This window comes from Ornithodoros turicata, chromosome 2 (assembly GCF_037126465.1).
Source record: "Ornithodoros turicata isolate Travis chromosome 2, ASM3712646v1, whole genome shotgun sequence".
Taxonomy (NCBI): domain Eukaryota; kingdom Metazoa; phylum Arthropoda; class Arachnida; order Ixodida; family Argasidae; genus Ornithodoros; species Ornithodoros turicata.
The window spans coordinates 55,178,864-55,205,667 of record NC_088202.1 but is presented as its reverse complement, the minus strand read 5'-3'; the positions used below and the strand labels follow the sequence as shown (position 1 = coordinate 55,205,667).

Sequence of the window (26,804 nt, the reverse complement as noted above, 5' to 3'; positions counted from 1 at the left end):
ATATCACGGCAAACCATCATAGCCCTAGGAATTTAGCGAATATGTCCAGACCCTTGGTAGTATGTGCTTAACTCCGCGTGAGCACCGCGAAACGAATGTGGCCATGATGTGGACAGATGGAGAGAGGACAGGAGGAAGGATTCTGGGACCAGGCAGGGACTTAGAATGGGTCCTGGCACTCCTTCAGGGGGAACTGGTGCAGACGCCCGCCTGGTGGCTGCCAGGAAGCTCAGTGAAAGACCTGGGACAACATAGTCGATGGTGGGATTCCAATCCAACACCTTCCAGACTCCAACATGACCTTTGTACCAACAAGCAAACGATGTATCAACTACCCCATTCCGCTAGTGGAAGCGTCTCTCAAGTGCTGCCTTGCCTTAGTACTAAGAAACACTCCTGCATCTAAATACTTTCAGTCAAAAAGTAAATCAATAAACTGCTCTGCATAAGTTCCATTGTTAATGAGTCTTCACATTAACAGATACATACATTAACATCCAAGAATGACATGGCACAAAAGGGCAGTAGGTTGAGTACAGGACAACAGACACATGGACCTCATCCACAGTTTACCCAGTTACATCATGACATCCTTGGACCCATACAAATTAGCCATCTTCTACTCTGTTGCGTCATGGACTTTATTTCGATTGCTCCATCAGTACAAATAAACCTCGCAACCTTGAAGACCTGACAAATGTTAAACCTACCAAACCATATAGGTAGCAGTGCATGACAGCAAAAACAATCGACCAGGGAAACAGTGATGTGTTCTCTGTGCATTTGCCAACCCTCTATATACCATGAAACAAATACTGGAAGTCTACATACCAGCACTTTTGATGTTGACAAAAAGAGCTCTAACCCAACTAGTAATGCTTTGGCTCGTTTTTATTCCTATTCTTACATGATAGGAGAATGCTATCATTTTGTCAGTCTACAGTTCTGTCACGGCATTACGACCCAGGACAAACAGTGCTTGAGTCAGTATGGTTCACCACCCACAATCACTAATCTCCATTGTACTTGCATAACACACGACATATAATTTGGCACAACAGTTGTGTCACTTGATTTACACAGAGCAAGGGACACAGTACTGAACTGAGAGGACATAACTGGAGTTCATAGAACACATTCCCCTTATGATCACATAAATAGTGAGCACTTGTCCTGAGTTCTACTCACGAGTATGGATAAACGAGAAGATGACCTATCCCCTCATGTTCTCTTCGTTCAGGGTTCTTACCTTCCGGCAGTAAAAAACAATCTTTCCTTCCACACGTTAACAATAAAAAGGAGATTCCATGCAATGGAGAGAGGTGCTAGTTAGCTGCATAATCAATGCAGTCACAGCCCAACATCCACTTTATCAAATGCCTCAATGATTCAGATGCAAGGGATGCAAAAATAACAAATATATTTTGAACAGCAAAGTTTAAAATGTAGTTGAGTAAGAGAAAAATGCAACTACTGACAGGTACAAATATTCCAAAGCTTGGATTGGTCAACGAGAGGAGGTTTTCTTCGGCACTTGCGGCCAGTTCGAAGCAATGATCAACATGAGCTCGCAGAATAGGGGGTAAATAAAAGTATGTGCAGTGCACCAGCAGGTAGTGCATCACAAAGATTACACTTTCAAACTAGCCTGCATCATGAGTCCTAAACCTATAGGGGAGGTGCATGTGAAAGCATGCTGCACCTCAAAATTACTCTGATACAAGTGAATGCCCATCACACACGACAGAAAAAACACTGGATCTCCATGTTTCTTCACAACTATGTTACTACGATGTACTGTGTAAACATACATTATACTTATCCCTATGAATACTGAACTGTACTTCCTGCTGTAAACGATTTGCTAGACGCCTATACACTCTGTATGCTGTTGTGTGTCTAAAACAGTAAATAGAACATGTGCTTCTGTTCGCAGACACTATTGATACTTCTGCGAACCACTCAACAATTTTTCCTCATAAATACTCTATGAATCGAACTTTACTTCATATTAATCTGTGTGTGCCTTAACAAATATGCATTCTGAGAGTTCAGGGGATAAGTAGCCAAGGGGCTGTAACAAAAGTAAGTTGCACATGATGTGCTCGCAAACATGACTACAGCTCAAGGAATTAAATGCTCACACTCGTAACATATTTTGACACTTGAAACGTCCTTACACAATAAGATACACTGATATGAGCTCTCATGATATGATCGTCAATCAAAAACTCCGAACCCGTGTAAATATAGTAGAAGGTGGTTCAGAGCACACCAGGAATGCAACGAATCAAGGAGGGACACAAACAAGTACCTCATTTGGGTAAGTCTGTGTGCCAGAGCTGACTTCTTTGCATTCTTTGTCTCACTGAACTAACGTGCTCTACAGTTTCCTGCTTCATAGAGAGATGCAAACGTGAGCATACATGAAGAATCAAATCATTGGAAGGACGATTAATATGCACTCAAACCAGACAGTGGGCAACTGGAAGTCAGGTACTTCCAAAATACAACACAATCTTTACGAAAGAAAAACTGCTTCATTGGCATGCATGCTGTCTCCTTCATTTGTTACAGATTTTCAATAAAAAGCCATTCGAGCAGAATACATACAGTCAAACTCCTTTGTAGCGAACACCTTTTTAACGAAAATACCACTACAGCAAATTTTTTTTGCGGTCCCGCTGGAGCCTATAGGTCCAATAATAGACATCCTTTTTAACGAAAATACCTTTACTGCGAATTTTTTTTGCTGTCCCCTGAGTTTCGTTGTAAAGGAGTTTGACTGTACCATTTTTGCAGGTGAGTTATGCGGCCAGGTAGACATTCTCTCGAAGAGAGTATGTACACTAGATGAACAATTCCCTAAAATAAATAAATTTGCGCATTTAAGTAGGTGCTTTCCTGCAAAAATGGGACAACAGAATGGGAGACAATCGCTGGAAGCCTTTCTAACTTTAAATATCCATCGCCCAATATTGCTATGCAAATGAGTCGAAACCAAAGCTGCACATATCGGGAGCGCAGGGAGGACAGCACTCATTCCATGCCAGAAGGCCATGTGCTTCGGAGCAACGGATTGTCAGAGCATGTGTCGACCTGCTGACCAGATCAGCCACTTTGTGCCCCAGAGAAGGACACGCACTCCTGAGGTACAAGGTTTTGGTTCTGGCTCATTTGCATAGCAAACTTCGGCGCACATGTTCGTTTCACGATTTTTAAAAGATAGCATGGCTTTCAACGAGGAGTGTTCCCCATTCTGATATTTCACTTTAGCCCGAAAGCGTTAACAAATTTTAGGTATTTAGTCATCCAGAAGTTACATACTACTCTCTTTGAGAGGATGTCCATCTAGCCATATAAACTCAACGGCAAAACCGACATCTACGATGCTCTCATATCTTTTTATAAGACATCTGTGATTAATAAAAAAAAACATGTACATACTGTACTGAACCAGCATGCCAACTGACTGAGGTACAAACCCACTTACTTATGGTTGTCCCCAAAATCTAACGTGTAACAGTTCTGGGAAAGTGCACCAAAATGACTAGAAATTACAGTAGGACAATTTTGGCACAAAACCAAAGTACATTACTTTGCTTCTCCCCCACAGTCTGATCCAGCCTAAGCTGAAACTATTGCATACATGGTAGGGTATGTGTCACAAACTTCATTTAGTTCTTGCATGAAACTTGTGACAGACTTGTATAAGATTCAAACAACTCAGGAAAAAGAGGTGCTGACGCCAGGAATCGAGCCCAGGTCTTCTGATCGATTCCTGGCATCAGCACCTCTTTTCCCCTCGAGTTGTTTGAATTTATTAATTTCTGGGTGTTAGAACCCATCTCTCGTTGTTTACGTTGGATATAGTATATTGCCCAGTTGGTTGGATATATAGTATATAGCCCAGAGTATATTCTGCTGTCCCATATAAACCTGTGGTAAAGTATTCATGGTATTTGAATAATTGTGCACTGTGAAATACTGAATTGCAATGTTTCAAGGAGCTCAGTAAAAGTAACGTTAATTCCAATTAAGATGCAGTCACAAATTTCAGAAAAAAAAATTTTTTGCATGTTCCACATGACAGAGGCCGCAGTTTACGTACTCCAGAAACTGCATTGACTTTCCAGTTACAAAACATAAATGGTGTGTCCTACCAAAATATATCATACTGTGTAAGTGCCAGTTTATATCTGCAACAAGAAAAAAAAAATTCATTCATTCACGAGAGCAACCAGGATCTGCAGCATCATGCACAACTTTGGAATAGCAGATGAGAATGATATGCATCACGCAGGTGATTTGAGTCAATGTAAAATATTCCCAAACTTTGATATTGCTTCTTTGCAACACTGGAGCTCAGTGGAAAGAGGGTATGAAGGTCGTTCAATAAAACTAAGTACTATATAAAGGCAAGTTGTCATGCACACTGCTCCACCACGAGAAAGCTTTTGCGATCTATAATGCATAAGTAATTACGCTTCTCGACAGTAGTGATCAGAACATGATCTTAACACAGTGCTATTGAATGTAATGCACCTGAATATGTCAAGTAAGGTTGGATGTACCCATTTGATTTAAACTGCCCTGTTTACAAATTAATACTAATTGCAATTCAGTACTTTTTTTCTAAGCCCATAAGGTATACAGTGCGCATTTCGTCCTAGAAGCAGACAAAGAGGTAAAACTAAGCTAGCTCCAGTAAGTTCCCAGTGCGAAGACCATTCTACCCTCTGCCTGCCCTTTAACACTTATATTTTACCGGTAAACTTTCAACAGTAGGCTATTCAAATGTTGCAATGTGAAACTGATATTTAATTCACATAAAAGGTTAGAGGGATTGGAGGGATTAGAGGTATACATAGGAAGGTGGGCATGTGAAACTGTTTAGCTTACCTTGCCTCACAAATTGTCAGCTGCAGATTTGTTAAATTTGAAATTACATTATTGCAAAAGCAGGATGCACAGCATGTACCGTGAACATTAAGACCGCCAAACTATTTCTTCAAGTTCTTTTGCGTCCATTCCACCAGGTATAGTGATAACCTATCTATATTCATAATTGTCAGGCAAAGCAAATCGCCATGCAAACTTACAATCACTGCAGAGAAAATCAACAAAATTAGCTCTCTATGACCTTCATACCCACTTATCTTAAAAAATCATATTAAGGACATGTCTTGCCCATCGTAACAAAACTATAGGAAATAAAGCTGACATATTGAGAAAGCACATTTTGGGAAGTGTGCATTGAAATGCTTCTTGCGAGGCAGATGTTGGAAGAGCGTAAGCCTTGTGCAGGAAGGACGTGCACCAATTTCACAAACGTGCTTGAGTATTCAGTTCAGAGTTTAAATTCCAGCACGGCACACCGGGCACGTTTCCTGCTGCCTCCGCCAGGGGCCAATACACGTTGGATGAAACAAGTGGCCGCACCTCACTTGCCTGAAATGACAGTGTGTTGTCATGAGACTTGGCATTACGCAAGCTACAGGGCTACCTAAGATAAAGTACAGGGTTTACAATGAAGACAAAATTAATAAAGAGAGCACTGCAGATCTAAACTATGGATTACAAAACGTATTACAGTCATATCGTGCTTATCCTAAAACCTCCATTCCTGACGCCATTGACAGCAGCATTTAGACTTCTCACATCGCTAAATCATGTAAGAAGCGCTTTGAGTTCGAGGGCCATACATATCTCCGCATGTTTCACATGTGACCATGCAGGGTCACTAAAAAGCCACTTCTTTGGCAGAACGTCGCAAATGGTACGAACTGATTGCATCAGTGATAGGGGTTCTTCGGTCCACAACTGCAGGGTGGAAATGCTCTCTGATGGAAAGCCAGCACTTACATATCAACTCTTTGCACCCAGTAAGTATGGAGCAAGTCTTTCACTTCCCGGGAAACATAGTCTACAACATCCTTCCACACAAGCATGCATGATCATGAATAGACCCTGATGTTTTAGAGTTAAACCCGATTTTTCCCCGAATTCGCACACCGAATTGAGGTTCACCTATCTAGGGTTAAACCCGATTTCTACCTGCAAAACTGCACCTAGGCTAGGCACCTCAAGGCATCGACATACTAGTTTCTCACAAAATATGCGACTGCCCCTGACTCCTGGCACTCTGGATAAACGGTACAGTGAACGTTTATTCTACAATAATGCGTATAATGCAAATAATCTCTCCCCGAAATTAGTCTGATGGTAATTTTTCTGCCCGAATTTGCATGAATTTTCGACATCAATTTATTGACCCGATTTCTACCCCCCGAATTTGGAAAAATATAAAACCCGAAAACTTCAGGGTCTAATCATGAACTAGTGCGGTCACCTTGCCAGCCTTGCTGCCATTAAATTAGTGAGTATAATGATTGATAAGGCCCTCGATTTTCTGCTGCGGCAAATTCAAAATTCCGCGGCACCGACTTGTATATTCCGAAATTTTCCGTGGCGAGCAGTCTATGGTTGCTTGAAACAGGAAACTCTTTATTTTCTTGGATAGTGAGGGAACAAAAAATATTTTATAAAATTACAGATTCAAAGCACTATTGTGGCTCAGCATTACATACATGGTATCAAATCAAAATCCCCCACTGCCAGCGCTAAACTGCACACAGGAGGGAGGCCGCCCCTTCCTCAGGCAAAGTATGCACAATAAACTTGGGCTAACGTTATCTTAAGCTAACTACAACCTGTCTGTGTTTGTCCTGCAGCATGGACAATTTCGTAAAGCAGGCTTCAATTTTGTAGAGCAGACTTCACCTCATGCAGGGAAGCGTCATGTGATGCACACTCTTGGGATGTGTTGTATGTATTCGGCGAATAGTTCGAATATCTGGAAACCCGAATATTGGGTATTCGACTCACGAATCGAATATACTTCGAGTCATTGATATTCGATTCGAATTCAAGAACTCGAATATCAGCACACCCCGAAAAATAAGGGATTCTGTGAAATTCTGCGCCAAATGGAGGATTCCGCGATTAATTCTGAATTCTGCGAAATTTCACGGAATCGCAGAAAACCGAGGGCCTTAATGATTGAGCAAGGTGTGTGCTTTAGATGTGAGCAATTGACTTCACGTTCCCTGACAGCTCTGAGAGTTGGACAAAAGGAACAGATCTCTCTAAGCATGTAACATGCAGCAAATATTTGCAACACCAAATACTACCATATTGACACCATACCATATTGACTCGCGTAATTAACGCACCTTCCTAACAGCTTCTGCTCACGAGCTCGCCAAAAGCTAGATGTCCTTAGAATGCATCTAAAGAATACAAATATTCAATCAATACCGGCGGCACATGAAACTATTGTCCGCCCTGCTCTGGAGCAGTTACTCTCCCTTAGAGAGCAATGTTTAACTGTAACTGCTTCAGTAACTACTTTCCCTTACTTACTTTACTTTAATTAGTTTCCCTTCAAATCTCATGTTTTTCTCTAGAATTTCGAAACCAGTTCCCATTTCCTCGTACCACCTGTTTCCCATCAGTATTCCTGACCCACGTAACTGTATGTGCAGTGCTGAAGAAACTGATATTTGCGAAAGGAACGCAGTCATCGCCACTATTCAGAAACTATATGTGTCACGACAATGACTACTTTGTCATTTGAAAGCCTTGATGTGACGTTGTTAACTGGAAGAACTTGACAGGTGGAAGGGAAGCAGTCGAAGCGCAGTACTTTATTGATTTTATCAGCAGGGCCCTAAGGGACTTTCCTGTGATAACAAAAATTTGACAAGTATGGGTAGAAGCCAGATGATATAGCTTTATTTTCATCTAATTGCATTGAGCACCAAGAAAGTTTCAAAGTTGGAGTTTTTTTTTACAAGTCTGGGTATAGTATCTGGTATTCTGCGGCAGTGAAGTGGTTGTTCAGTGTGGGTAGGGACGTTTTTCAGTACAGTGGGACAAACTGACACAAACTTTCTGCAACAGCTACTGCTCAGGTGCAATGTATGTACCAGACATCTCCACTAGGTGCAGAGTTTGGAATAAAAGTATTGGACTTGAGTGCTTGACAATTAGGAAAGTGTGAAGTAACTAACTAGTGACTGTTTGCTCAGAATAACTGTACACGTAACTTTCCCCAAGACTGCTCTGGAATATGTCAGCATTACATGGGGATCCCTTACAAAAAAAAATGACACTGAGAAAATTGAGCAAATTCAGAAATTAGCACTACACTTGGTCTATGACAAGTATGGTAGATCCACATTGAAGACAGAAATGTTATATAGATCCAATCTTCCATCTCTACAACAGCATCATTGACAAGCAAGACTAAGATCCATGCTTCCCCTTTATTTTAACAAACCAGGTTTTTGGCCACAGGGAGTTCGAGGACATCCAGACACTCTCATGGATGCATACTAATTCCCATATGTGATAGTACAAGCCAGTTTAAATATTCTGTTTTTCCTTAAACCACTGAAGAATGGAACAAGCTATCATATGTCATGCATTTAACTCTGACGATGCCTTATCAACAGCTACTGAACATTACTTGTTGATAACCTATCTGGGAAGCATCTTTATGTATAGATCTGTCATGAATTAAAGGTGATCAGAAACCACATGCAGCCCACTCTTTGTATGGCTCCGTTTCATATGTTGTAGTCCATGAATTTGGTATGCAAAGCCCCACATTCCTTCTTTGTACAGTTTTTCCACTGTGACGGTTGGTTCTTAGCACTGCCATCTTTTCAAGCCGCCGTCGATGGTAACACCGAACAGTGCTGACAGGCATCAGTAGACAAATGGGAAACAATCTTTTATCCGTGCAAGTGCCGATGTCATCATGGAAACGAGAAACTATGTACTTCCTTTGTGTCACTATGAAAATGGGTGGGGCTCACGCAGCGGGTGATCTTCGGAGTGCAATTGCTTTGTAACGTGCTATTGCAGACACATAACATTTTTATGTGCATGTTAAATACACATAAATCAATATTTACAATGTGATTTCCTCAAAATTTCAGAAATGGTTTGACAACCCCTTTAATGTTGCTACATATGCTTTTATCTGTAACTTCGTACAAGTACGATCCACAGCTATGACCTGCCATTGTGGCCATATTGCCTTCTCAGTTTTCACCAGATTTTGCACCGAGGTGGTCCTCGGCTTGAGACAATGGCTCATGATTGTGCATTAGATACCCATGCAAGGATTGACAGTTTGGCAGTCAAGTTGAAGAGACTTTATTTATGAGAAGGCTTTAATTATGCAGGTAAATATGGTAAATACACAAGAAACGTGTGCAACACAGGTTAATGTTTAGGGATCCGGGCAGGCAGTTCCATAATATTGTTATCAATTCCTTACTGCCTCTTCACACATTCCGGCTAGATGTCACCACAGAGCAAAAGAAAATATGCCCAAATCATGCACAAACGCCTTTGCTGAATCATTCCTACCTACAGCATCTCCAGAATGGAATGGCCTTCTGCAGACATCACTGTACATTCAATTCACATTCCAATTTAAAAGGTCACAAATTCTGTCTCTCAACGGTGAGAACTAGACACTTGTTCTTTTTTTCCTCAGCTTGGTATTTGGTACCACAAAATTTGTAATACACTTTGCAAGAATGTAGAGAGTTTAATATCACAGGGGTGGAAGCGGAGCCTGAACTTTTGGAGCATGGTGTTTTAGAGCACGTATGAAGAGACATATAGCAGTAACTGTGATGTGTCAGGGAGAGTACGTTGCATTTTTGTCCAGTTACAGATGAAATTAAAAAGGATCATGCCACATACCAAGTATCAAGTCTCAAGACTATAAACTAGGCTTCAAGTCCGTTATCCATCTCGTGCAAGCTACACTCAGAACTCTGAAGCATCTCCAGGCATAATTTTTCTTGATCTTACCCTTCAAGCTTCAATTACGTCTGGTCCATCACTACAGAAGCACAACAGACATTCTTTTGGAGGCTTGCAGAGTTCATCTTCGATACAGATGCCAGTGGTTGTGTGTCCAAAACTATGAGATATTTTGTGTTTCTGAACAGGTGGGCATGCATATAAAGTTGTTGGGTCTTGGCTTCTCAGGTTGAGTCCCGTCTATCATAATGCAAAAAAAGAAGGAGAAAAAAAGCACTCTGGCGAAGTGGGCTCATCTACAGCTGCAGTTCGGAAATGTTGTACCTCAGAAGCAATGTAAACAAGCTTTTTCCTTCTGCACTGAAATTTTTTCGCTACTAGTTAATCCAGAAACATTGCCAGATAAAGATGCGTAGCAACCTTTCCCGATGTGCAAGGAATGGAATTTGACAATGGATCGTGCGAAGATAGTGTCGCTCTTGATGTGCTTTCTAGTAAGTTACTTTTAAAGCCTCCAGACTGAGAATTCTTCGCTTTAAAAGTGGAATGGCTCCACTTCACTTTCTCTGTGTGTTTCCTTCACACTTCGTTGACAAGACAGTGAAGTGAGGTCGTTGTTTGAGTAGCTCTGTTTGAGAATGTCACTGGCATGGGTGTACAGAGCGGAGGCAAGGGGGTCGTACCCTCCTAGAGCTTCAAGGTCACTTGTCAAAAGTGTTCATTCTTTATTCAAAGGTCATCATGATTTTTCTCAGATTTAATATGAACCTCTGAACACCCACACAGTCTGCAGCGTCCGTCTCCAAGAAAACAGGTGACTGGGTTGCACACTTTACCTCCCCCCCCTCCCCCTGGAAAAAGTCTTGGGTATGCCCATGGTCATTGGTGATTCTCGACATAGCATGCAATGATGAACAAAAGCTACCGTATTTACTCGCGTAATTTGCGCCATCGCATAATTTGCGCAACCCCACTTTTTCACTAAAAAAAGTTTTGAAAATAAAAACTCACATAATTTGCGCACTCCTACTTTCGTGCGCAACAGAGGTCGTTCCCCCCTGACGCTCTCACGTCACGGGGCGTGCTGCTCCTTCTTTCGAAACAGGAGGGAGATCCTCACCATGAATTCCCTACATCATGCTGCCTAATGCAAGCAAAGACTCTCCCTTGGTGGAGGAGATAAGATCAAAGGGATTACCCGGTATGGAATCTTATCTCTGTTTTGACCTTTTATCCCCTCACTACAATAAACCAGGAAGCTGTGTGACATCGCGCTGGCTTAGGAAAGAACGACCAGAACACGTGGAGGGAACATATCAGGAAAACTTCTTGCGGCAACATACGCGTCAGCATTCCGCAAGCTGGCTTCACCTAACGCATGCGTGCTTTAGGAGAAGCTCGCTTTAGAAAAAGCGTGGAAATTTTTACAGCACCAGCCAAAAACGAAGAGAGAAAATCCTTACGACCGCCTTCTTTGACTGACAGTTATAGAAAATGAACAGTCACTGTCTATTTTCTTGCCTAAATTTTTATTATGGTGTAATTTTTTTAAACGAATTTCGGACGATACGAATGTCTTCCGCTACCCCGTGAGATTCCTATCACCGAGATTGTATTGTATTATTCACCTAAAGGACCATCTTTTAACAGATTTTGCACATCTTTCAAGTCGGCTTGTTAATGCCTCGCGTAATTTGCGCACCCCCAACCTTCGCGTCATTTTTCGGTAAAAAAAAAGTGCGCAAATTATGCGAGTAAATACGGTAATTCTATAAGTCTCAATATTGCTGAACTGTTAGAGAGCACCATGCTATAGATTGATGTTCTGAAACAATGATGAGAAGATGACCAGAAATACCATCACAGGGACGTCGAAGCTATAACAGGGCAGAAAAAGTGGCTTGTCTTAACCAACATTCGATTGTGTTGGATGTGTGGCTGTGTTTCCAACATGCTGTTTGGGATTGTCAGCTAGAGGGTCGAACTTGCGAGACCTGTTGTGCATTTGGTAAAATCATGACCGGTAAAATCAATCCGCCCAGAGGCTGATGACATTTTGGCACAGGTCTGCACACCCAGGTGCACGTTTGCACAGGAAAAGCAACACGGTGCAGCGTGTCACAATTGGTGCAGCACTTCCACCCAGGATATCATTACTGAAGCTGCTACTTACTGTAGGCTGTCACATTCACTGAACCTTTCACGGCATATGGCACACTGCTCCAGTTCATCATCTGGCTTCTCTTCCTGAAGCAAAACAGACAGGATCATGCAGAGATTTGCAACTAGGCCCCGACCAGCGCAAATGGACACAGGTGGTGTCACAGATGGACACAAAAGCACCCACATCCAAAGTGTAAAGTTTTAAGCAGGTCAAAATGTGATTCAAATGGCTGTAGTTGAACATGGATATCAGAAATGAAGCTTTAAAATATGATATCCATGAATTTTGAATTAACAAACATTATCCATGTGCTGGTAGACAACTTTTATTTTGATTTCTCTTTTTATGCTATCATGCTACTAGTTTACTCTTTTTAGTACACTATTATATTGGAACAAGTCTTGAATGTAAGAGTTAGCGATTAGTGGAAATTCCATTGAGCCAGAATGATATCAAAGTTAGTCATTACTCATCGTGCAATGTGTCCAGAGAACCGGTACAGTCCTCATACATGATAAAGGGCCACAGACATAAAGTTCCCAAATGACTGTGCGATCATTTCACTGTCAACCAATCATATTGTTCCCTAGCCTAGGGAACCTGGATATTCCTGGTTCTCTCGGGAGGGAGGACTGAGTGGACAATTTACTTGAGAGCTCGACGGAATTTGGTGTCCTGAGGCTGAAACACCGAAGACACAAAACCTCACATGCCTAAGATCACTGAACGAAGAGAGTAGGAAGTCACTGAAAAGGCCAGCCTTACTTAGTAATCCAGAAGATGTGGGTTAGAGTCCTGCAGCTGGCTAACCTTTTCAGTGACTTCCTACTCTCTTTGTTACTGGAGAGTCCATTCTCCCTTCTCATATTCAGTGGGTTCGCCACAGTTGTTGGGTGCCGTAGCCATTCACCTCAGCGGTGCGTTACCGTAATTTCACGCGTACTAGCTGCGGCTTGTGTGCAATTTTTATTTCTCACAGGCGCTCTGCAGCTTATCCACCAGCGCGCCTTAATCTGATGACAATTTTGCCCTGGTATTTTCCCCATGCCCTGGTTTTAACGAAAGGGCCGACAGTGTCTCTGGAACAGCACCAGCCTGCCAATGCACGAACAACGCATAACAGGGGCGCGTCCAACTTAGAATTGACTGACCTTCCGGGTGCCTTTCCCCAAGCAGCTTTAACGAAAGTGGTGACAGTGATTCGTGTCTTCTGGAAGGCCACTGACCCATCGATCCATAAAAAACATGCAACAAGGGCACAATCCGACCTTGGTAGAACACTAGAACTCACCTCCTTCGTTGTACACCATGCAGACCCCGGAGTATGGGCCACAGGGTTTACGGCCTTCTCTATGGTCTCCGTTGTCGCACATTTTTTTTTTTTATAGCGTGTTTGCGCCGCAAAGCAACTGTGGCTATGAGCAGTGTACAGACGTGGAAAGATGGAGAGAGGACAGCAGGAAGGAGTGGGGGACGGGGGTGTCGCACAAATCAGTCGCGTCGTATTGCCCGCAGCTTACATGCGAGTGCGGCTTATCTGCCCAAAAATTTTCAAAACGTTCCTAAAAACGGGTCTTGCGGCTTATCTGCGGTGCGGCTTATATGCGTGAAATTACGATAAATACCCAGGTGAAAAATTTTTGGCAGTTACAAGTGGTTTATGAAACAATTTCCACTTGAAACCACTTTGAACCACATTGTACGTAAGTGGTTTAAAGCGGAAATTGTTTCATAAACCATTTGGGACTGCATACATTTTTCACCTTTTTCATGCATATATGCATGAAAAAATAGAGTTGTCAGATGTATGGTCATGCAAGCGCACAAATTATGCAAGAAACTGTAGAAATTATGGATATACAGTCATGTCTCACTTATCCGGAGTTCAGATATCCGGACTACATTACCCGGAGCGAACGTGCTACCATTGGATTTTGTCTCGGTTATCCGGAATTCCTTATCCGGATCCGGATAGCAAGTACGGGGAACAATCTACCAGGACCTAGGTCATTCTGATTCGCTTATCCGGAAAAGTGTCAACGTCGTCTGTCCCTGACATGTGCTCTGTTCGAATTATTCTGGAAAAGGATCACATCTTACGGGGGCATTCTGTACTGTTTGACTCCACTTTCTTGAGACGTCACTACCTTTTGCTGTGTGCGGGCACAGAGTACAGATGGTAGACGATAAGCGGAACAGCACCCACCGGGCGCAAGAAATCCACATGGGAACGTCATTGTCCAGGCCGTCTGAAAGCATCGTGTGCCAAAGACATTTGCAAAAAGACACAAACATATGCGCGGGACAAACTTTCACAGATTTCTCTTCTTTGAACAGCAGGGTGATGCAGCGGGTGCCGTGGCTGTGACCAAAATTCTGTCCTACGCGTGCCTACTACAGCAGAATCTTGTTAATTCGAAATCGCTTAATTCGAACCTCCGGATAATGCGAACTCTCATGCGACTCCCGTCCAAACCACATGTATTTCAGTGGTGAGACACTCCCGGTAATTCAAACAGACGAGCGTATACACCGCATAATTCGAACCAACAGCGCTCGCGCGTCAGACAGGAATGGGTCACAGCGCCTCATATCTCCCTGGTTGTTGACCTTCCGTACGCTTCCCGTCCTCTTTCCGCATTTTGGGCTGTTCAAGGACGCTCTCTCCTCTTCACAACAGCAAGGAATTTACGCGAACGCTTGCATTCTCCCTTTGTCCCTCTCCTCTTTGTCTCTCTTCCTCTTGAGGCCGTCAAGGGTGGAGGAGGTGTGTTCGTGTGCCATCATTCATTTTTAGGACTTCGCGACTGTCAATATCGTTCTACAACCCGTTCACTGTCATCGTTTATTTCCCTAACTTGCACCATGCCAGCAGAGACGACAGCGTGGAGACTGGGCTCTTAACTGACACGGACATCGTCGACGCCGTGTGCGCCAGCCAAACTAGACCAAACTAGACCGGAGGACCGTGGGGTGTGTAGTGACGAAGATTCAGAGGACCAAAGCCGCGAACCTGTCTCACGAACCAGTGCCTTTACCAAGTGCATGTGACGTAGCATCGGCGCCTGATATGACTGTGCGACATTTTTCTTCCGAGAAAAATGCGGATGCCACGCTTGAACTTGTGTCCGAATCAAAAGCGATGCTAACCGTCCCGCTAAAGGAAACAGTTGCAAGAACGAAATACTGACTGCTTTCAGCCCTAATTTGCTTCATAATTTCTGTAAGTGAATTCTTGCGAGCATATAAGTCCTGTATTTCCTTCAAAGTCGTAATGGCCGCGACGCTCTGGGAGTTTTCTCTGCCGTAACATCAGTTCGGCATCGGGAACATAACGGGAACGTAACAACGGTAGCGGCAGAGTTCGGCAGCAGTAACGATTTGAATTATGCCAATATAAATGCGTCTTGAAGTGACGCCGGTACCGCGAACGTAAAACACGACTCGAAGTGCTTCGCGACACATCTGCATGCGCTCTCTGCGCCCAAGCCCCCTTCCAGGAGAGCGTCTCCCGTTAGTTCGAACTCCGGTTTATTCTAACAAATACCTCGGCCTCCTCGAGTTCGAATTAACGAGAGTCCACTGTAATTTCAAGCAGCCGACTTCGCACGATTTTTTTTAAGTAACGATCTTTTCCTTCTTTTCTTTTCTGGAGCTATAAAGAGTAAAGTCTCTCAAATTTTGCAGTTTCCCCCAAAAGTTTGCTTGGTCCAGTTATCCGGTAATTCTTTATCCGGACAAAAAGCGACGACTCCCGAGGTGTCCGGATAATCGAGACATGACTGTACATAGCAAAGAGTGTAACACAAAGTTGGTGCATCAACTCACAAAAGGGGAAGACGTCTGACCCATCAGCCAAGAAGGTGGTGGTGGTGTTCCTGGACGTTGGAAATTGGCTTCCTCGTCAATCAAGAACAAGTCACCTAAGAGTGATTGCTGGTTATCTGCTGGAGAAGGGGCACGTTCTCGTAGGACGGTGCAGTCCTAGGGGAAAATGTTGACACATGTGATGGGAACCACTGTATATGAGCTGATGCAGGGTTAATTTGGACACATGCAATTATATGAAAGCCAATTGTAGTGGACACGGATAGATGATCCGACTATCCTTGTGTTTGCTGACCAAGAGAGAGGGAGGCTCCGCCTGCTGGATGCGGACCAATAGGAGGACGCGGGGACAGGCACATCCCAAGCCTCTGCTCTCGCCTAAGAGAAGGCACAGCGTTACCGCTGTTTCGCATGTCGCAAGGCTTCTGCCATGGCGCACCAATCTAACCAACTGCATCGTCGTCCGTTAACCAGCAGCTGCCGCTGTTTTGCCTGCCGCAAGGCTTCCGCCATGGCGCACCAATCTAACCAACTGCATCGCCGTCCGTTAACCAGCAGGTGCCGCTGTTTTGCATGCCGCAAGGCTTCTGCCATGGCGCACCAATCTCCGTTAACCGGCGTACACGCGACTCCCGCTTGGCCTCGTTCCCATGTTGACGGACGGCGAAGCCGATGGTTAGATTGGTGCGCCATGGCAGAAGCTTTGCGGCAGGCGAAATAATGGTAGCTACACTCCTGTCTAAGCCTCGTTCAGCAGTTGGTTAGATTGGAGCCATGGCAGAAGCCTTGCGACATGCGAACCAACGGTAACGCTGCGCCATCTCTTAGGCGAGAGCAGAGGCTTGGGACGTGCCTGCACACCATGTCCTCCTATTGGTTCGCATCCAGGAGGCGGAGCCTCCCTCGCTCTTGGTCAGCAAACGCAAGGATAGTCGGTGATCTCACGAGAACCAGACTCGTGATGTCACCAGACCTGAAGCTCAGACTAGCACCAGATCCTGAACAAGACCCAGAAGCACCAGCACATAAACTCTTTGTGTTGGTGTGGAGACGTGGTCCACCTGATTGTTAGTTGGTTAGCACTGGACTCAAACACTGTTTCCTACATAAACCCTTTACTCGTTACCGGTCATGCAACAGTCACAGCTGTTATACCAACAACAATACGCTTCTAAAACTCACTATGACACCTGAACACAGTTGACAGAGTTTCAGTTTTGATGAAATACAGACTGTGCTAAAAGAACACAGAGAACTTTCAATTTTGTATGACAAACAATATATTGGGCTGCAGTGGCTCGATCTGCCTTTGAGAGTAATTTTTAGTCTTGAACAAACAAGGCCAAGTCAAGCCAAAGCCAAGTCAGGGTATGAAGAGCGTGAACTTATTGCTATTGCTTTCACGCACTCCATACATGTCCTAAACTATGAATTGAATGGCAAAGTCCTTCAAACTGTTGAGTATTACAAATATTTAGGTGTCATAATTGATTGGAATTTGAAATGGGAAAAACATGTAGCTGCGATTGTTTCTAAAGCTAGTTTATGAGATGAAATTTTAAGACTGCACCCAAAGATATCAAGGAATTAGTATACCAGTCATATGTCTGCCCAATCTTAGAATATGCTAGCCCAATGTGGGACCCCTCTGAAATCAAGATACGCGTTTTGTTTTAAACTATTCAAGGAACACACAATCTACTGACTTGAAAGCTATTCTGGGATGGGCCCCATTTGAAAGACTCAGGATGGAGGCTCGCTTGAAAACTTCTTCGTGATATCTTTTTTAATCAATCAGGTATTCCACGACACAATTATTTACTGCCGCCTAATTTTATTTCTCCACGTTTGGATCATCCGTTAAAGATTAAGGCTTATACTTCTCGAACGTCCCTGTTTAAGAATTCTTTTTTGTTAAAACAATAGAAGAATTGAATGGACTCCAACGTGACCTCGTACTTTCTTGTTCTAACCCTTCTTTTGTGAATAGTCTTTCAGATTATTTGTGACAATCATCCCTGTACTGATTTGTATTTCTTGTTCAGTGTATATATTGTGATACTTATGTACCCTCTCCTCTACATAATGCCACTTGCAGTGGTGCAGTAGAGTAATAACAATAAACTTACTGAAGAGGTTGAACTTCAGTAAGGGTAACCCACTTCAATGACCCTTCAGGCACTTACAGAGTGACTTACTCAAGCTACACACAATACACATCAATGAAGAAGAAGGGCTGCGAATCAGTAATGAGTTGAGAAAGAACAGAGGCACATAAAATCTGGTACCTGTCTCAGCAACAACACAAGGACATGTTGAATACTCAAGCTCAATAACAATAATGGTTAGCAAGAGCAGAGTTGCTCCGATCAAGCAGCAGACCTTACCTAAGTATGAACTCATGGCTGCGCTCCTTGCTTCGCGATTATACCGTTTTCTGTGTACGTCGTTTAAAATAGAGTTTGACTGCATTTCTTGGAGCGAAACTTTCATAGTCATCTATTGCATCAAAGGATTGGTGAAGCGGTGGAAAACCTTCGTCGCTAACCGTGTTCAAGAGATACAGGGACTAACGTCCCCAGACAAGTGGAGGCATTGTCCCAGCGAGAGCAATCCGGCTGATCTCCGAACCCAAGGTGTCGCGGGGTACCAACTACGAGACAGTGCATTGTGGAGGTGTGGCCCTGTGTGGCTGAAGCATCAAGAAGACTGGCCTCGGTCATTCACCACGGAACTTCCAGTCACATGCCCTGAAGGAGAGGCGGAAGTAGAGGACATCCTACATACGGCATTAGTCACCGCTTCCCCGAGTTTTGTGTCACCAGAACGATACAGCACAGCAAACAGACTCGTTAGGGTTACGGCGTTCTCCGCTACGTGCAGAATCTGATGGGTCATAAACAGGCAGGCCCTCTTACGGCAGAGGAACTGAGCAGAGCTGAGAAGTTCTGGATTAAAAAGACGCAAGGCAGATTCCTGTCGCTGAAGTCTCCACGCCTTGAGAATTTCCGCTGGTATAAAGATCACGAAGGTATCCTTCGTCTTACAGGACGACTTCAATATTCTGCCCATCTGCCCATACCTGCCAAACACCCGATCCTGCTACCTCCAGCCTCAGAAGCTTGGTTCACTCGGTTAATTATACTTCGTACACATGAAAGTTTGACTCACGCTGGAGTACAAGAGAGTCTACACCAACTGCAAGACCACTATTGGATAATCGAAGGAAGGCAATCCGTTAGGCAGAAGTTACGGACCTCCGCCTTTAAAATGGAGCTCAAAATGTCTTGTATGTCCTAGTTCTTTTTTTATCATGTGTCATGTCACAAGGCTTTCCTATGTATGAACAGTTATTAACATGTATTAACATTAATTATTAACAGTTTCCTTTTTTTGCAACATAAGACATTAGATGTTGCTTGTATACTTATTTTAGTAATTGTGTCACGGGCTAATCCCAGCAGTCGCACATGCATTAGAACTGCTCTCAATAAGTGCTAAGAAAAAAAAAAGAAAGAAAAAGAAAACTATCACACTCCACGAGAAAAACTTTTTGCACTTCAGCGCCCCTTTAAAGCTATCATCTTCCCGTGTCTACTTCAAGTTCATTCGAACTCAGCTGCAAACGAGGAAACCTCTTCCAAGAAATATTGTCAATAAACTGCAATTATACCAGGGCTCTATGAACAAGCTATGTAGATAATTCCAAGCTATGTAGATAAGCTATGTAATAATTGTAAGATAATTTATTTACGAGCCATAATGAAAAGATATGTTCAAAGGCATTAAGAAAGCTGTACTTTATGCGTCGGAAACTTAAGGAAGCACCGACTGATGTAACACTAAATGCATATAAAACACTCATTAGACCAAAACTAGAATATGCGTCAATAGTTTGGGATCCATATATGTACTAAAGTTGATATATTGCAAAGCTCGAAAGGGTTCAACGCCTTGCCATTCGCTTTGTGCACAATTCTCATGATCGGAGACGCTCGGTTTCTGAACTTCTTGCTAGGTCGGGGCTTTCGACGTTAGCGGAAAGAAGGAAAGAACATAGGCTGAGATTCTTGCACATGCTCTATAACCGCAAACTTCTTTTAAATCCTGATGATTACATTTCACAAAGGCAAAGCCGACCACTGCGATCTACACACATACATAAACTTGAACCATTTTTCTGCAGAACTCAATCCTTCAAGCATTCATATTTTCCTAAAACTGTTGACGAATGGAACGCCTTGCCAAGAGAATACTTCTTAACGTAGTTGGTGGTTATCGTGTGTGGCTGGTATCCTATGGCTATGGCTGCTCTGCATATATTATACGGACTCTGTATTGTTTATTTAATATCTGTGCTGTCTCGACATATGATTATTACAAATGCAATGTTTTTTTCTTTAGTTTTTCCACTCCTACTTGGGCCAGGAGCCTGCAGTATTCATAAATAAATAAAAAAAATAAAAAAAATAATTCCCTACTGCGAAGCAAAGTAGGGACCACACTGGAACTACATGTGGCTTTATCTTGCATGAGCTCTCTCCCATATGGTGAAGGCAGTGCAGCCTGTTGCTGTGAATTTAACAGCACTTGACTGAATGGGATGTTCAAATGATGACAAGATTTTATTTTCTTGTTTCGTTTGTCGTAATTGGGAAACGTTACAATGAAATTTCAAACAGGTGAGTATTTGCGCACGAGGTTTAGTTCAGAGAGCTAACATAAGCATTCATGTTTGTGGTTTATGCAGATAACCTGCCACCCATCATACTACGGTACACCCTCGTTAACTCGAACTCACTTATCTCGAAATATTGGCTATCTCGAATGCTTTTTTGAGTCTCAATCTTTGTCCCAATGCTTCCTATGTATTTGGGCCCTTTTAAGTCCAAGCTTTTTTTTTTTTTGCCAGAGTACGGATATCTCATAATTCATCACCGGTAGGTTACCGTACCTACTGCTGATAACATGCATTCTTCGGTCCCCCAGGCTAGGTCAGTCCTAGTTACTCACTCTCATCCTTTCAACATGCCACCAGCTGTGGCAGGCAGACCGCACTCCCCTTTCCACCCAATGTCACTCCTCCTCCTCCACTGCATTCGTCTGAGCATCTCAGTTTCGTTTTGTTCTTCACCGGCATCTGATGTGATGGCTGAGCAATGCACATGCAAGTCCCTGACTTTGGAGCGGTAGGTGGCACTTATCAAAGGCCTGGCAGCAAGCCCATCAAGCACCTATCATGAACTGTTTCGTTCATGCGGGTTTCTCGTCTTCCACTGCTGTACCGGAGCCAGCAGATGAGTTCAGTGGCTGTGATGAATTACGCAACTACGTGATGCACCTCGCATGTTGTGGGGAGAGTGGCTTAGAGGACTTGAACATCGAGGACTATGTGCTTTACGACGGCGGTGTTCCAGTAAGTGGTGAAACGAGTGACACTGAAATCGTCGAGTGTGCCTTCAGTAGTGACATGCGGGGAGGAGCATCTCATGCGTTGCATTGAAGTGCTTTGTTTTAAATGTTTCTTAACATAGTGCATTGTGGTAACATTGTGGCAACAAAATTTTCGCTGTTTGCTTAACTCGAAACCTCGCTCATCTCGAAGTTTTTCCTGTTTTGACGTCTTAAAGTTTTCTGGGGTTTACTTATATGCATAACTTCACTGTTGAAAAGTGCTCTACGTGACTTGTGGCATGAGCATGCATTGTTGGATTCACTGCTTTGGTAATGCTGTCTTTCACTGTCATCGTCATAGCATCTTGCTGTTTACACTAGTGTTTCTTGCAAAGTTTCTTCTCCTCTATAAAAGAGGAAGAAATGTCGATAACTGAGACATACCATTATTTGGGAATGATTCAGACATTTGAAGCCCACGATGCCAGGATGACGTGTGCACTTAAATAAGCTAAATTAGATTTTTGTGTTCTTCACTTCAAGTGAACATGTTGCAATATCATAAAACTTGTGAAAATGCTCAAGTTTCACTACACTAGCTCTTGAACACCCTTTTGCTACTTCTACTGCCCACATTAAAAGCCAATTTCAGTACATGTAGCCATGTACAGTACATGTACATGATACAGGTGCTTGAAACCTGCATCACTGTGTGAGTATCTGGGGTATAGTACTGGCATAGCTTCTAGAAGCACGATCACCTTTGTGACGGCTCTTGCACAGCCACATGAAAGCCTTTCATGCACTGCTGGTAAAGCATTTGTTCGATCAAGATACAATCCCAGACAGTCAAATTTTTACGCACCTCCTCTTCAGAGCTACCTTCATTCTCCAAGGCCTGGAGAACCCTCGCAAGGACTTCATCATTTGTGACATCACAAGGGCTGTTTTGGGCAGGGGCACTTGTGGGTCGCTGAACACATTTGACGGGACAGCAGAAACGAAATCAGAAATTTGAGCCACACTTGTACAGCATAACTGTAAAACATACTTACAGTTGGTATGTCTAGATGAGGTGAATGTTCCCTGGTGTCGTAAAGAATTATGCCAGAGCCATCACTTTCAAGGGCCCTTTCAACAGCTAGGGCAATCTCAACATCTACTTCGGGAGAGATGCCCGCTGTGCCACACTGTGCCATGTTGATAAACTCATACTCCTGTTCAAAGCACACCAGCATAGAATGAGTTAATGAAAAAATATTATTTTGTGCTTTGAAATGACTGCATTTAGTTGTTATGTACAGTAGAACCTCTCCATAATGAAGTTGGTTGGACCACTAAAAAAATTCACTATATCTGTACCTTCACTACATCAGTAGTTAAAAACTGGGGTTTCAACGCATCAGGACCACAGGTTTGCTTCATTACATCCATATCCTCACCATATGCAGGTTCACTACAGAGGGGTTCCACTGTACTGAGTACTTATCGTATCTGCTCACTAATCTGATAAATAGTATTAATAACCTGTATGAATGCAGTCATTGCTAGTTATTTACATTATAAATACATACTGCATGAGCAAAGTAAGACACAATTACATAAAAATGTCAACTACGATCACTGTAGAGTCAGCACCTGGAGGTGTGCTTCACAGCACGGCATGATGCTATATGGTCATAAATAAGGAGTGTTTTTTTAGCCTTCCCTTTCACATAAATTCTCATAAAGTGCCATCCTCTACTGCTCTTTCTTTTCTGTCTCGTTCGCATCGGTCACCTGTATGCATTATTCGATTGTTCAATTACATGTCGCCAACACACCAAATTTTCCATTGTTAAAAAAAAAAAAGCATTGGTGTACGACATGGGTCGAGCGATAAAAAAAAACATAGATATAGCTGTACAAAGTAAACAGCGAAAACAAAATCAAAATGAGACTGCGATGCAGGGAGGAGAACTTTGTGTACCTCTCCTCAGAAAAGCCTCTGACGGATATAACCTCACGAGAGATGTGTCGACACCAAGCTCCGAATTGCACTTCCAGTCAGGGACGGTGCAGGGGTGTGCGGGGTCTATGCAAGCGCTGGGCTGAAGGCGGTCGCCTTACTTGCCCCCCACCTATTGCCGGCCCTGCTTCCAGTTAACCTAAACTGGTTATTGTAACTGAAGCAGAGCGCATGCAGTGTTCCTGAAACTACGTATCAAGATCCTCTGAAAACTGCCATCGATTAACAACAACCGTATTCTTTCTTCCATTTGAATTTTCAGCTGCTTATTCACTCTCCCTTCCGAGGTGTCCGTCATTTGGTTGGTGTAAACTTTAATCTGAATTGCTCACTTCAATTAAGTTTCAACACTCGTTAACCGAGCCTAGGCATTAACGAACTCAAACAACTCAGGGAAAAGAGGTGCTGATGCCAGGAATCGAACCTGGGTCTTCTGATCTGCGGTCAGATATGCTAACCGCTACATCACACCAGCACGCAGTTTCAACAGTTGCAGTTTGAGCCGTTGAGTGCTTCAGGTACAGGGGGAAGGAGGGGGGGGGGGCAGCCAACCAACCACGCTATGTCCATTCACACTTACATATTGCTCACTCACTATCTCATTCAGACACGCGGCAGGGCGATTTGTACAAGACGTGAACACCGAGAACTGGTCGAGGCAGACCACAATTATGGCTGAACCGCATGCCACGAAAAACTGTCCGGACTGAAATCGGGAGCGAACTTTTTTCGGTGCGTTACCGCATGCTACCGAAATGCACCCTGAATTTTGGCCGAAGACTTCTGGCCTTGGGAAACATTGCCTTTCAGCAATCCAGCTCAATTAGATAATCCCGGCATTCATAGGGGTAGAAGACACACACGGCAACAGTCGACCTGATTGCTACGTCATCGTTGCTATGGTTCTCCTTCCGGCTGAATAGCCATTGGATGCTTCTACTTTTTCGGTTGGCGTCACTTCCCATTGCGGAGGAGGAATCTGGCTTGGCCAGATCGGTCGAACTCGGCCCGGAATTCTGTTCTCCGAAAAAAGTTCAGTCCCGAATTCGGTTCGGAAAGAATTCGGACGCTTTTCTGGCCCTGCGCAAGATTTAGGACAACACAGACAAGCAAGCCTCAAACGCCCAGAAATTAATGAATTCAAACAACCCAGGGAAAAGAGGTGCTGACGCCAGGAATCAAGCCTGGGTCCTCTGATCTCTGGTCTGGGCGTCTGAGGCTCACTCGTCTGTGTCGTCCCTAATTGTGGTCTGCCTCGACCAATTCTCGTTGTTTACACCTAGGCATTGTTTCTTAGTGTGTTGCTGGCAAATCCATGAGCCTGCCTTATACTTCTGCTACTGGACAGACTGTGCAGCAGTCCCTGGGGCTAGTAGTACTATGAAACAGCCTGGGCCTGCTTGCACAAACATTGAAGGCATCCCTCAGTGCCATCCTCAGTAGCTTTGCCGGAGCTCTACGAAAAAATGTAGTTGAGGACAGCAGTAAAGTAGTAGTGTCATGTCCAAAAATATACCGAAACTACTGAGGATGCCACTGAGGAATTTCCTCAATGTTTGTGCAAGTGGGCCATGGTTTCAGCATACACGTATTTTATATTTTATCTTGTGTGTGTGAGAATATAGAGATGATATAGGGTGCACAGCTTGCATGCAAATAACACACTAAGCCTCGGGAGCATGTGTGTACAAGTCACACAGTACTGATAACTGCATCAATTCCTAATATACAGCGATAGCTCCTTGAAGTTTGCTCTCAAACCAAGTCATAACATTATTTCTGCAGTGCAGAAGCAAATGAGAAAAAGCAAATCTCTCTGACATCTCATTTTCAAATAGCTTCGTGATGTCAGAGGTCACCTTCTGCCTCGCCGCATGTCAGTTCCTTGTTATGACTGTCACCATGCACAGTTGCGCGACATCTTGCAATGTTTGCAAGCTCAACTCGGTACGAGTGCACGAAAGTACACGGAATATTTAAAGCAAGGAAAATGGTTGCTAGTGCATTTCAAACATTCGTAACTCGTTCGAGGTGGTCAGTGTGCATACTGATGCGCTGTTGTCAGGCCGCGCTGATTTTGACAAGAACGAACTGAGGAATCACACTGAACTGTCCACATTCAGTACTTCACTAGAGAGCTCAGAATTTCTTCTTTGTGGCGTACTTACTTCGTCCCCTTGAAGGAGTTCCGCAATCATTCTGTCATTTATGTGGGAAGTGTCCTGGAGGAAGGAAGAATCGCGATTACATGTGCTGAAATGGTTACATGCTTACAAACGCTACATGCAAGTCGCCGCGCGCTGCTGCAAGGTTTACGCCCACGTACAGCTTGACAAGTCGAAAGTGCCGAAGTCTGTGTGCAAGCACCTTTCAGTGCGCGATGCTTCAAAATTCAAGCACGCAAATGCGTCATACGGCAATCCAGAAGATATGGGTTCGAGTCCTACAGCTGGCTAACCTTTTCAGTGGCTTTCTTCTTTCAGTGTCATACGATCTCAAGCATTTCCACAGTTCACTTCAATCTTCAAGATTGCAATCATATCTTCCTTACCATTCTTTCATCCAGACGCGTTGCATACGCAGCCCAACATTCGCAAGATTTAAGTTCTTCCTGCACACAATTTTGAGACGTGAAGACAGCCCCCGGTACCCCTCTATACAATAAAGTCGTGACAAAGTGCGACGTGCCGAGGCGACGACAGGTGCCGCAACGAGGCCGACAGCAAGGTGACCAGCAGCAGGAGGCTCGTGGCTCGAGCGCCTTTTGCGAATATTGCGGTCGTCCATACAGTGACTGAGAAGCTCGAAAAATGCAGTTGTCGTTTGGGAAAACTTGGCCGGGAAACCTTGCTGAATAGAAATTTTCGATTACCTGTGATGCAGTGAAAACTGAATGAAAGAAAATAAAAAAAGGGAAGAAAACTATTTGCTTTGCATTTCAGTCTGATATAATGAAGGTCGTTTCACATGGTAACTCTTGACTGAGATGTAGGATGAGAGAGGCGGTACCCGAGACGGGGAGGGAGAGACCGCCTCTCTCATCATGCACCAGCTTGTCAGCGCCCTGTCACTTCTTTTGAGATGTAGGATATTTATACTCCAGGAATTCCCTAAATTTTTTGCGACTTGCCTCATTGTCTCGCATTAAATGCTCCAGATTCTGCTGTTGGCTGAATAGCTCAGTTGCCAGGTTACCTAGGCGACCATGAATATTATTTCCACTTCACTAGTACATCAGCGTGCACAAAAATGTTTGAGGAATAAGAGGAGTGCAAAATCACGCATATGCATATCCAATCTTGCATCATCCTCTGGCATCTCGGACAGTAGTCTGCTATTTCTGACATGACTATCCTGTTACAATTATGACATATTGTCGAATAATTTTAAGTGCACAGCTCATTTCATTTGCATACCATACATTGGCAATACCAGCACCTTCACCGGGCATCAAAGATACTTTCCTCAAAAATGGCAAGATACCCTGCACTGCTTAACGAGCCAGGTTTGAGCTGCTTTCTCGAGTGGCTCCTAATTAAACACCTGGTCCATTTATGTGCA

At 43.6% G+C, this 26,804-nt stretch overlaps 1 protein-coding gene and 1 non-coding gene across 3 annotated transcripts; both read right to left on the bottom strand.

The window, feature by feature from the left end:
* Nucleotides 1–623: 623 nt before the first annotated feature.
* On the bottom strand, nucleotides 624–26,190 carry LOC135385444 (uncharacterized). Of its 2 annotated transcripts, none has more exons than XM_064614753.1 (7): nucleotides 25,795–26,185; nucleotides 25,412–25,465; nucleotides 22,291–22,452; nucleotides 22,101–22,208; nucleotides 15,842–15,997; nucleotides 12,023–12,096; nucleotides 624–5,451 (listed from the first exon to the last, which is right to left on the bottom strand). In XM_064614753.1, exons 1-7 carry the CDS (start codon nucleotides 25,795–25,797, stop codon nucleotides 5,358–5,360), a joined length of 651 nt encoding a protein of 216 aa, XP_064470823.1. In that variant the 5' UTR covers nucleotides 25,798–26,185; the 3' UTR covers nucleotides 624–5,357. The 2 variants fall into 2 exon arrangements, with proteins under 2 accessions (XP_064470823.1, XP_064470824.1); XM_064614754.1 differs by lacking the exon at nucleotides 624–5,451 and adding an exon at nucleotides 8,317–10,089 and having other exon boundaries at nucleotides 25,795–26,190.
* On the bottom strand, nucleotides 23,647–23,718 carry Trnac-gca (transfer RNA cysteine (anticodon GCA)). The gene has a single exon. It is a non-coding gene; the product is annotated as a tRNA-Cys (tRNA).
* Nucleotides 26,191–26,804: the final 614 nt, after the last annotated feature.

Bases quoted from the DNA above. Each gene is read 5' to 3' on its own strand.
- LOC135385444 (XM_064614753.1), bottom strand. The intron at 15,998-22,100 runs GTGCGTAAAAAT...ATTTTCCCCTAG, and splicing joins AAGGTAGCTCTGAAGAGGAG to GACTGCACCGTCCTACGAGA. The intron at 12,097-15,841 runs GTGAGTTGATGC...GTTTTGCTTCAG, and splicing joins GTCAGACGTCTTCCCCTTTT to GAAGAGAAGCCAGATGATGA.